At 44.5% G+C, this 11,311-nt stretch overlaps 1 protein-coding gene across 1 annotated transcript; it reads right to left on the reverse strand.

The window, feature by feature from the left end:
* Positions 1–1,597: 1,597 nt before the first annotated feature.
* Positions 1,598–11,200, reverse strand: LOC121568792 (transcription factor E4F1-like). Its single transcript, XM_041879221.2, has 14 exons — positions 10,927–11,200; positions 10,279–10,421; positions 10,085–10,175; positions 9,689–9,870; positions 8,035–8,155; positions 7,773–7,925; positions 6,332–6,504; positions 5,748–6,005; positions 5,298–5,412; positions 4,746–4,963; positions 4,256–4,454; positions 3,809–3,981; positions 3,446–3,514; positions 1,598–2,594 (listed from the first exon to the last, which is right to left on the reverse strand). Exons 1-14 carry the CDS (start codon positions 11,021–11,023, stop codon positions 2,229–2,231), a joined length of 2,358 nt encoding a protein of 785 aa, XP_041735155.2. The 5' UTR covers positions 11,024–11,200; the 3' UTR covers positions 1,598–2,228.
* Positions 11,201–11,311: the final 111 nt, after the last annotated feature.

Here is an 11,311-nt window from a genome sequence, read left to right on the forward strand (position 1 = left end):
CCCTCCGAGGCTGACTTGACCACCATGGATTCGTGATCAGTGTGTTTACAGTGGGAGATGCAGGCAGCTCTTTTCTAACAGTGATCATGGCTCATGTGAAACTCCGCCAAATAAATCTCTAGAGATGATCATGTTCAATAACCTACAGTATGAGGAAACTAATCAGGGAAACAAAGTGATTGTGATGTTTGAGTAGGTGTGCCTTTGTTTGGACAATGTCCAAGTAGGGTTTAGTTATGAATGGCTGGAGCACCATGCCAGTATGTAGAATACAACAGGGCAGAATCAATGCTTTGTTTAGTAGAGATGGGAACATCCTCATTAGGTGTCTAATAAATTACTTTATTTACTGTGCTAGCCACAGACATGATAACGAATCCACCATGGGACACACAATTATGCTCATATTTCCTAATTCAACAGACAAAAATAGTTTGTACAAAATACTTAAGGTATCAGAATTGCAGAAAATGATACATCAATACACCATTGGCATTACATCATCTGCCCTGTTCACCTTACAGTAGAAGACTATGGGGATTTGGGACACTTGCGAAGGAAAAAGCCAAAGACATAATGATTATTAGTTTTGTTTTATTCATGTCAAGTAGCCTGATCCCATTGCATCTATGATACTTCAGAGGAATCTATCAGAGTAAGGACAGCTGTGCAAAAAAAACAGGGGGGGTGAAAAGGTACGTCTTCATTCTGACAGTCCTGAGGAGAATGAGAGAGAAAGCAGGCATGAGAGTAAAAAAAAAAAGTGAAAGAAAATAAAAAAGTAGTAACGTGAGAAGAGTGAGAGTAAGAGGAGACCGAAGGGAACAACCACCACGGGCAAGGTGAGCAGCAAGGCTGCTTTGTCCTGAATCTGCCAGGCTGATGAATCCACACCTCCATCTGGGGCCCACTGAGAGCTGCTTGGTTGCCTATGGCAACTGTAAACACCAGACTTAATCAATCTATCAATAACTGAATCATCCGATCACTACTAAAATCAGATTTTCAGTCAGGTATACTGTACACAGGAATCATTCAAACATTAATCCATTCCTTCTTACAAGCACATTTTACACATCCCCAAGACTGAAATAAATTCATTTTAGTCTTCTGCAGAAACTCAATTCTCAAAGATGAAGTACAGAGTTGTACTGAAAGTAGCATTTATTCATTCCACCCAAACTGAGCCAGTCAGGTAATAGATCCCAGCATTTGGCAGTAGTATGAGGTGTCAGTCTGTCGGTCCGTCTCCTAGTTGGCCTAGTTGTCCTGCTGTAAGGGTGGTATGTAATTGACCTCCTCAGAATAGCACTGGGCCTGTATTGAGACACACCTCAGCAGTACAGTCCAACAGTATCAGATCACGGTCATATTCACTAGGCAACAAAGAGTAGACATTGTCTAATAAGAAATGCTCATTTTGTTTTTCCGTTGCCAAACGTTTTAATATGGTGTGCCCTAATGAATACAACCCACATCAGACTCCCACAAACAATCACTAAAGCATTTCTATGGTCTATGGTCAAGCATAACATAATATTTTATCATTCATCTGTCAAAGGTAAACAACTCGAGTCTTTAGGTAGTATAATTGTTAAGGAAGGGTGGGGGGGGCATTTTCTAAAGTTGATATCTCCTAGTGTAACATCTAAGTGTAACAGAAACAGTGACAATTCTAGGGATTTTGAGACAATCAAGGCAAATGTAAGTACTTGAGCTCCTGTGACCTAGCTATAAGCCTACTGTTGTACCGTGTGATTGGTTGCTCAGTGTTGACAAGCAATGACATTACATTTAAGAAAATGTACCAAAATGAAGGCAGCTCCACTCCTGTCCAAGTAAAACTAACACTTCAGTCCTCCTTACTTCAGTGACTTAAGACAATACCCTTCCTATAAATGATTGCAATCCTTACCCAATAGAAATCTACTGTAATACTGTCCAATAAAATGTCTAACTTTATACAAACAGAATCTTTCATGCACACTGTCCTTGGTCTTCACAAAAACTTAAGTGCTTCGTCCTCATTCAAAAGCAGACAGAAAATACATTATACAACGTAACTCCTCAAACATAGACCAACGTTCTCATTCAAATTCCTGAGTTCTCATTAGAAACTCTTCATAAGACATTCTGTCCTCATAAAACACACCATCCTCATAACTCACCCAAAGTCCTGAGTTTTCATAAGACACTTCATAACACTGTCCTCATAACACACAAAGTCCTCATATGATGACTGTCTGTATCTCCACCTCCTCCGATGACGTAATAACAAACTCTTCCTCCTGGTGCTCCATCACCTCGACCATATCCTCGCCCCCCGTTGTCGTTACCATGGTGACCGTGCCATCGGGCGTCTCCAGGGCGCCGCCTCCCGCCAGAAGGGTTCCGTCGCTGATGGCTGAGGCCAGCGTCATGGCGACCTGCGCGGTCAGGTTCTCGGGCGTCGCTATGGTGATGGTGTCGCCGCAGTCGGAAATGGATGTGCCCTCGTCCATGGAGACGTTGCGCACAATGATTTGGTGGCCGCCGACGCCGCCACGCGATTGGTTGACGATCTGCTGCACCACCTTCATGATGTGGTTGCCCATCTGAAAGGTGGGTAAGAGAGCGGGGGATGAGTATTGAGATGCCTTCTTAATGTCTACCTAATAGTTGATTTATCTATGTGGACATTTATGTCTCCATCCACAGTTTTTATGCAAGTCATACTATATAAAAAAATGTATCATGACAGCTGTGATGGAAACAGGAAGTTTCGGTACAATTTTATAAATGCTGCCAGAATTTTTTTCATTCAACATGGCTGCATCTTTTTGTGTTATGATGAGCTTCACAGGGTGGTGAAAGTGCATGGTGATGAGCTTGATGCTCCATTTCAATAAATATCAAGGGTCTTATTCTGGAGACATGATGATCGATGCTTGACTGCCAATTGACAAATAAAAATATTATCCATAATAATCTCATCATGTAGACTAGCCTACCCGCAATGTATCTGCAAGCTGTTGGCTAGAGCGCACGTGCCAAGACCAGAGTAGGCACATGCTATTTAACAGTTTTCGGTAGAGTTGAAAATGCGATGGAAACACATTGAACTTTCGATTTTTATTCAGTATATGAAAACGTAAGCGAAAAAGTACATTTTGTGTGCACTACGTCAACAGACACTGATGTCAGTTTGGTGGAAACACCAATGCTGGGAAAATGTGCAAATTTTCTTTAAGCAGATTTTAGAATATTTGCATAAAAACCTGTCGCCAATTGGATGGAAATCTAGCTTTGGTCGCATGTTAAATATACGGCTATGAATGAGCAAACATTGAAAAGGTGGGACTGTTGTATGTTTGGAGGTAGGCCAGCTAGTCTAAGCCATCAAGACATAAAACCACTAGAACACCATTTCTTGGCTCCAGGAGAAACAGGAGAGCAGAGCACTGACCTGATTCTGGTTGTCTTGGATGAGAGTCAACTCCTCACCCTGCCCCTCCTCCTCCTCCTCTCCTTGGGCCTGGGAAGAAGAGAGCAAGAGAGGAGAGAGACAGGACATGTGAACTACAGAACCTTCCATACATACTGACAGCATCATTTGTGAGAGAAAAACACAGATCAATATGCTATTAACAATTCTGTTTACAGCAGCACCTTGTCTGTGTTTGTGCCTAAAGCTATGCCAGGTCAAGTTGAAACATTCAGTGAATTCAGCAAAAAGCCTGGATATATTACATTCACATTTTCGGCAGTGTGAAATAGGTAATACATCCATTAGGAGAATAACCCCCCCGCCCATCTATAATGGTCTCACCCTAATGATGTACTCCTGGGTGTCAGCCACCACAGAGGAGAACTCCACCAGCACGGCGTGGGGGTCGTCTGACATGATGGCTGCTGTGGCCAGGCTGTCTGCAGACGCCTGCTCCTCTGAGACCACCACGCCTTCCTCCCCAGACCCCTCCTTCTGGCCCGCATAACAGCCCCCTAGGATACACAAAGAACAAATCAATGTAATCCTGTGTAGTGCTATTTGACTGTTTGCTTGTGTCCATTGCTGAATTGATAACATGTATAAGCTAATATGGAAAATCTATTACTTCATCAATTAAAATCAGGGCCAGTGTCAGCCTATTCAAAGTAGTACAAGTCGGGAGTACAACAGTAATATCACTGATAGGATCCGATGTATCTGAAATTGATCTTATGAATCATCTTAATGCTATACATGACCCAGGAGACAGGTGTTAATCATCCTGACCTTTGGCACGTAAGTGGCGGTTGAGCGTGCCATGCTCGGCGAAGCCCCGCCCACACTTGTGACACTTGAAGGGCTTCTCTCCGGTGTGATGGCGGATGTGGCGCACCAGAGAGCCCTTCTCCCTGAAGCCCCGCGAGCAGAACTGGCACACATACGGCTTCTCCTGGGCGTGCGTCCGCTGGTGCACCTGCAAGGCATTCTGGGACAAAAGGGGAGGGGAAAAGTTTAGGAACCAAGGTTTACATGGTAGTTAATGAATTCATCATCATCTATCTGTTAGTCAACCAATTCACATCTGACATGCGAGAAAAATTACTGAAATAACCGCTCAATCGAAGAAGCTCCGAAACTTGACTTAACATTAGCAGACTCCTGCCATTTAAGAAACGAAATAAAACTTACGAAAACCAGGAATTCAACAACTTTCAGAGAGAATATTTTGTCTGCTCGTTGCTTCCTTGGTTCAAATAAAAGTGGAGTATGGACAAACCTTGGTCTTGTATCCCTTGTCACAGCTGTTGCAGTTGTACGGCCGTTCCTCTGAGTGGGCCCTCATGTGTTCACGGACGTGTCCGATGGTCTTGTAGAGCTTGCCGCACTCGCCACACTTGTACCTCCTCTCACTCAGGTGGACCTCCATGTGCTTCTTCAACAGGTAGCCTGTCAGGAACTCCTTCAGACACATCACACACTTGAAGGGCTTGTAGCCTGCAGAAATGAGAACATGCATAATGAGCTGCTGTAGGTCGTGTTCATTAGTGAACGCAACAGGTAGTCCCTCCCCGTCAGACCGGTTTCCTTGGAGACTAATGAACACGACCCAGGTATAGAGGCACTGGGGAGATTTGAGAAAACAATGTAAGACACAGGGAATATGTGATATAAATGCATCTGATTTTGAAACCTTGGCTGAATCCTCTTATCACCACAATTCATCATTTGATATCAATGGATCACCTATGGTGTGTGTGTTGACTAATGGGTTATGCTGAGTCTAGCATTAAAGGAAATCATTAAAAAGACATGGAGACAGTGGTCTTACCGAGGTGACCTTTGACATGGAAGCGGAGGTAGTTGAGCGCCTTAAAGGAGCGACTACAGTGAGGACACTTGTGCATTTTAGACGGCTGCAGATCCTCCTGCTTGTCAGACATGTCCTACAGGGCAGGGAAAGGGACATACATCATGTTTATCAACCACATGCTGTAGCTGACTATACATCATGTTTATCAACCACATGCTGTAGCTGAGAGTATTAGAAGACATGCACTATTAGAGAAGGAAGAAACAGAGAAAGACATTTTAGTGTCTCTGTAAATTGAAAATAAAATCATCTGTGTGGTGACGGATTTCTAACTAAAAGCTTTTTACATTTCTTTAGTACTTATTTATCCAGCATGGTAGTGGAAAATATACAAGGATAAAACACATTTAGATAGTAAAATACACAGTTGGTAAAATGTTAAATCAATTCCCCCATTGACTAACTCACCACCATCTCCTCAGCCTCCATCTCCATCTCCATCTCCACACACTCCTCCATCACCTGGATCTCCGTCACCCTGCCCACCACGTCCCTGACCTGCAGGACCTCTTTAGGCATCCTGTCCAGTGCCTGCTCCTCAACTGACTCCACCTCCTCAGTCTCAGTGACCGCCTCCAGGGCGATGCCAGAGTTTATGATGGCCTGGCAGATGAGGTTGTCCCCCTCGGCCACCAGGGCCTCTGCCTGAGACTGCTTCAATAGAAGCTGGGGACAGGCAACCAGACAAAAACAGAGGGTCAAACATGGCTCTAGGAAAAATGTGTGACATCCAAAGCGGTTGTAATAAACGTCAACAGGGATAAAGAGGTTGTAATAAACGTCAACAGGGATTTGGGATACAAAGGAAATGCATGCGTTTCTCTATTTCCTTTAATCTGCACTAACGTGATAGAAATGGACAGGCATTTTGTAGGCATTCACAAAATGGCCTTCACCTATCCTGTGTTTTCAGATCAGTACAAATTAAAAGGTGAGAGAGGAGACGAGGAAGACAGTTTACAGTACTGAACTGCATCCAGATCTCCACACACCTGCTGTTCCTGCCCTTCTCCCTCCACCTCCATGTGGAAGTGGACCTCGTGGATGACTTCCTGTCCTCCACTGTCAGCCTCCACCACGCTGACCACCGCCGCCTGCGCTTCCTCTTCCTCCTGCTGGTCCACTTCTTGCTGAGCAGCCAATGAGGCGGCCTCTGCCTCCACTCCTGAAATAAAAACATGACACCATCAATACCTTACCTACCGATCGATCCACAAAAGTATGTGGACACCCCTTCAAATTAGTGGATACGGGTATTTCAGCCACACCCGTTGTTGACAGGTGTATAAAATCGAGCACACAGCCAAGCAATCTCCATAGACAAACATTGGCAGTAGAATAGCCTCACTGAAGAGCTCAGTGACTTTCAACGTGGCAACGTCATAGGATGCCACCTTTCCAACAAGTCAGTTTGTCAAATGTCTGCCCTGCTAGAGCTGCCCCGGTCAACTGTAAATGCGGTTATTGTGAAGTGGAAAAGTCTAGGAGCAACAACGGCCCAGACGCGAAGTGGTAGGCCACACAGAACGGGACTGTCGAGTGATTGCAACACTCACTACCGAGTTCCAAACTGCCTCTGGAAGCAATATCAGCACAAGAACTGTTAGTCGAGAGCTTCATGAAATGGGTTTCCATGGTCGAGCAGCCGCACACAAGCCTAAGATCACCATGCGCAATGCCAAGCCTCGGCTGGAGTGGTGTAAAGCTTGCAACCATTGGATTCTGGAGCAGTGGAAACGCGTTCTCTGGAGTGATAAATCGCACTTCACCATCTGGCAGTCCGATGGAAGAATCTGGGTTTGGCGGATTGTCTGGAGAACACTACCTGCCCGAATGCATAGTGACAACTGCAAAGTTTGGTGGAGGAGGAATAATGGTCTGGGACTGTTTTTCATGGTTTGGGCTTGGCCCCTTCGTTCCAGTGAAGGGAAATCTTAACACTACAGCATACAACGACATTCTAGACGATTCTGTGCTTCCAACTTTGTGGCAACAGTTTGGGGAAGGCCCGTTCCTATTTCAGCATCACAATACCCCCGTGCACAAAGCGAGGTCTATACAGAAATGGTTTTTCAAGATCAATGTGGAAGAACTTGACAGAACCCTGACCTCAACCCCATCGAACACCTTTGGGATGAATTGGAACGCTGACTGCGAGCCAGGCCTAATCGCTCGTAGCTGAATGGAAGCAAGTCCCCGCAGCAATGTTCCAACATCTAGTGGAAAGCCTTCCCAGAAGATTGGAGGCTGTTATAGTAGCAAATGGGGGGGGACCAACTCCCTATTAATGCCCATGATTTTGGAATGAGACAAGCAGGTGTCCACATACTTTTGGTCATTTAGTGTATGTATCCTACCATCCATCCATCCATCAATCCATCCATCCATGCATGATCCTTCCATCAATCCCTCAATCTTTTGACAGACTGCTACCTTTCTGCTGTCCGTCCTTGCTGACAAGGATCTCCTTGTACTGGTTGAAGCGGATCTTCTCAGTGCAGGGGGTGATGGACTTGAGATGTCTGGTCAGAGCCCCTGACTCCCTGAAGGAGAGCCCACACAGGTTACAGCGGTACGGCCGCTCGTCTGCGGGAAGAGGGGGAGAGAGACTGGTGATGGAGATAGGAAATGAAGCTGCGTATGCCACAAGCGCAAACATCTCATTCTGAGCCCGCCCCCTTCCAGTCCACTGTACCTGTGTGACGGCGGTTGTGACGAATCAGGGAGCCTTTAGTGCGGAAGGCACTCCCACAGAGCTCGCAGGGGAAATTCTTATTCTCACTGTGGGTGATCATATGGGTTCTCAGGATATTTGTCTAGAAAAAAAGTAGACATACACTCCCAGTCAAAAGTTTGGACACACCTACTTATTCAAGGGTTTTTCTTTATTTTTACATTGTATAATAATAGTGAAGACATCCAAACTATGAAATAACACATATGGAATCATGTAGTAACCAAAAAAGTGTTAAACAAATCAAAATATGTTATATTTGAGATTCTTCAAATAGCCACCCTTTATAAAGTTCATTTGTGGAATTTCTTTCCTTCTTAATGCGTTTGAGCCAATCAGTTGTGTTGTGACAAGGTAGGGGGGGTATACAGAAGATAGCCCTATTTGGTAAAAGACCAAGTCCATATTATGGCAAGAACAGCTCAAATAAGCAAAGAGAAACGACAGTCCATCATTACTTTAAGACATGCAGTCGCAAAAACCATCAAGCGCTATGATGAAACTGGCTCTCATGAGGACCGCCACAGGAATGGAAGACCCAGAGTTACCTCTGCTGCAGAGGATAAATTCATTAGAGTTACCAGCCTCAGAAATTGCAGCCCAAATAAATGCTTCACAGAGTTCAAGTCACAGACACATCTCAACATCAACTGTTCAGAGGAGACTGCATGAATCAGGCCTTCATTGTCGAATTGCTGCAAAGAAACCACTAATAAAGGACACTAATAATAAGAAGAGACCAGCTTGGGCCAAGAAACACGAGCAATGGACATTAGACCGGTGGAAATGTGTCCTTTGGTCTGGAGTCCAAATTTGAGATTTTTGGTTCCAACCGCCATTTCTTTGTGAGATGCGGTGTGGGTGAACGGATTATCTCCACATGTGTAGTTCCCACCGTAAAGCATGGAGGAGGTGGTTTTATGGTGTGGGGGTGCTTTGCTGGTGACACCGTCTGTGATTTATTTAGAATTCAAGGCACACTTAACCAACATGGCTACCACATCATTTTGCAGCGATACGCCATCCCATCTGGTTTGGGCTTAGTGGGACTATCATTTGTTTTTCAACAGGAAAATGACACAACACACCTCCAGGCTGTGTAAGGGCTATTTTACCAAGAAGGAGAGTGATGGAGTGCTGCATCAGATGACCTGGTGAAGGAAAAGCAGCCAACAAGTGCTCAGCATATGTGACAACTTCAAGACTGTTGGAAAAGCATTCCAGGTAAAGCTGGTTGAGAGAATGCCAAGTGTGTGCAAAGCTGTCATCAAGGCAATGGGTGGCTATTTGAAGAATCTAAAATATACTTGATTTGTTTAACACTTTTTTGGTTACTACACGATTCCATGTGTTATTTCATAGTTTTGATGTCTTCACTATTATTCTACAATGTAGAAAATTGTAAAAGTAAAGAAAAACCCTTGAATGAGTAGGTGTGTCCAAACGTTTGACTGGTACTGTAGGTTTGTTTGATAGAGCATAAACAAGGGAAGAACAAAACAGCTGATAGCTGTGCTTTCCAAACTTTATTCCAGACTAGACAAGGTAGTGACAATCTGTATGGGTTCATTCTCAGATCTATATCAACATGAAGCACAGGTACAGTACCACTCACCGTCTTGAATGTCTTCTCACACGTTTGGCAAATGTAGCGTCCATCTTTGTTGACCCTGTAGACTGATTTGTCTGCACCGTCAGGGCTGTGGTCCTCAGTCCCCTCTGTGTGACCAGTAGCCTTCCCTGTTCCACCTCTCTTCCTGTGACTTCGAGAGGAGTGACCTTCAACTACTACATCACCTGAGAGAATATAAGGGCGGTTAATTCCGTCCCCTCCAGGATTCTTTTTTGACAAACCCATTTCAACAGGGCATGAAAGTAAAAACAGGAGGAAATTGGGTTTCTGAGGGAATATAAACTTCACCATGAGATGAACCAATAATGTCTTATCAGTTATGGCCAGATGATACTGGAGGGTGCCAGAGTGCAAACAGGTCAATGAACATTGACTTACCGTTGTTGTTGGACTTGTCTGGTTCATCTGAAGACAGTCCACTTCCATCCATTCTTGCCAAGGTAGCAGAGGTTCCATCTGGGGCAGAAACCTGACCAAACACAAACGTTTTGACATATCACCCCCTTGCGTTTATGAATTCTACAAACTACACTGAGTAGGTACCGAGTGTGCAATTGCCCGGGCTAGCCTACCTCTTGGTTGTCATCCCGGGGTTTATTGACGGGCACCTGTGGTTCCTGTGCCCGCGTGCAGTTCTGGTGCAGCTTGTGCTGGATGAATGCCTCCAGCGTACAAAACTCGGACTGACAGCGTCCGCACTTGTGGACATCTTCATCTACAAGTGAAATAAATGCGTACAATCAAGAACACACTTAAAAATAAATGGTTAAAGTTACATTTTTATGACTGACTGCCTAGCTAATTAATTGACACATGCAAGTGATTAGACAGTGACATCACGATAAAACATATTTGGTGACATAGCTAAATTAGCTAGCTAGCTACTGTAGCAAGTGGAGCCGCCGGCTAACTTAGCTAACGTTAGCACAGCTAGCAAGCCTAGCTCGTTAGCAAGGTTAAATCAGATAAGTGCAAAGTTACACTACAATCCGAGGATGCTAGCTAACTAAATCTGACCAGCGCGAACTACATTAGTTAGCTATCTAGCTGGCTGGCTAGCTCTGACCCGGTACAGTGTAAGCTACAGCTAAAGTGCACCGACCTTATTTTGTCACCTACCTAGCAAGCTAGCTAGCAGCTAAATAAGTTAAATCAATAGGAGTGGGCCTACATATGCCAATAAAAATATATGACTGTTTTTGCACGTAAACTGTTTTTACCTTCATCTCCGAGAGTTGTTTGAATTGTGACGATGTTGTTGCCGTGATCCGTTTGCTCGCTCACTGTTTCTGCCGTATTATTATTTTCTACATTCATGTCGTTTGAGTTCTCCGTCTCTGTCGCAACGCTACTAGAGGGAAAACATGGCGGATTTACGACCTCGTAGTCATAACAACAAAAGGGCAAGCCAAGGGAAGGATTTATTTTCTTACATTTACATTTTAGTCATTTAGCAGACGCTCTTATCTAGAGCGACTTACAGTTAGTGCCTACATTATTTTTTTCATACCCCCTGTGGGAATCGAACCCACAACCATGAACGCCATGCTCTATCAACTGAGCTACATCCCTGCCGGCCCTCCCTACCCTGGACGACGCTGGGCC

This window comes from Coregonus clupeaformis, chromosome 7 (genome assembly GCF_020615455.1).
Source record: "Coregonus clupeaformis isolate EN_2021a chromosome 7, ASM2061545v1, whole genome shotgun sequence".
Classification (NCBI taxonomy): domain Eukaryota; kingdom Metazoa; phylum Chordata; class Actinopteri; order Salmoniformes; family Salmonidae; genus Coregonus; species Coregonus clupeaformis.

What these genes read in the sequence shown, in the direction of transcription:
- LOC121568792 (XM_041879221.2), bottom strand. Translation starts at nt 11,023, where the DNA reads ATGAATGTAGAAAATAATAATACGGCAGAAACAGTGAGCGAGCAAACG. An exon ending in AGACAAGTCCAACAACAACG is followed by an intron (nt 9,871 to 10,084) that starts GTAAGTCAATGT and finishes ATATTCTCTCAG; the next exon opens with GTGATGTAGTAGTTGAAGGT. An exon ending in GTGAGAAGACATTCAAGACG is followed by an intron (nt 8,156 to 9,688) that starts GTGAGTGGTACT and finishes CTTTTTTTCTAG; the next exon opens with ACAAATATCCTGAGAACCCA.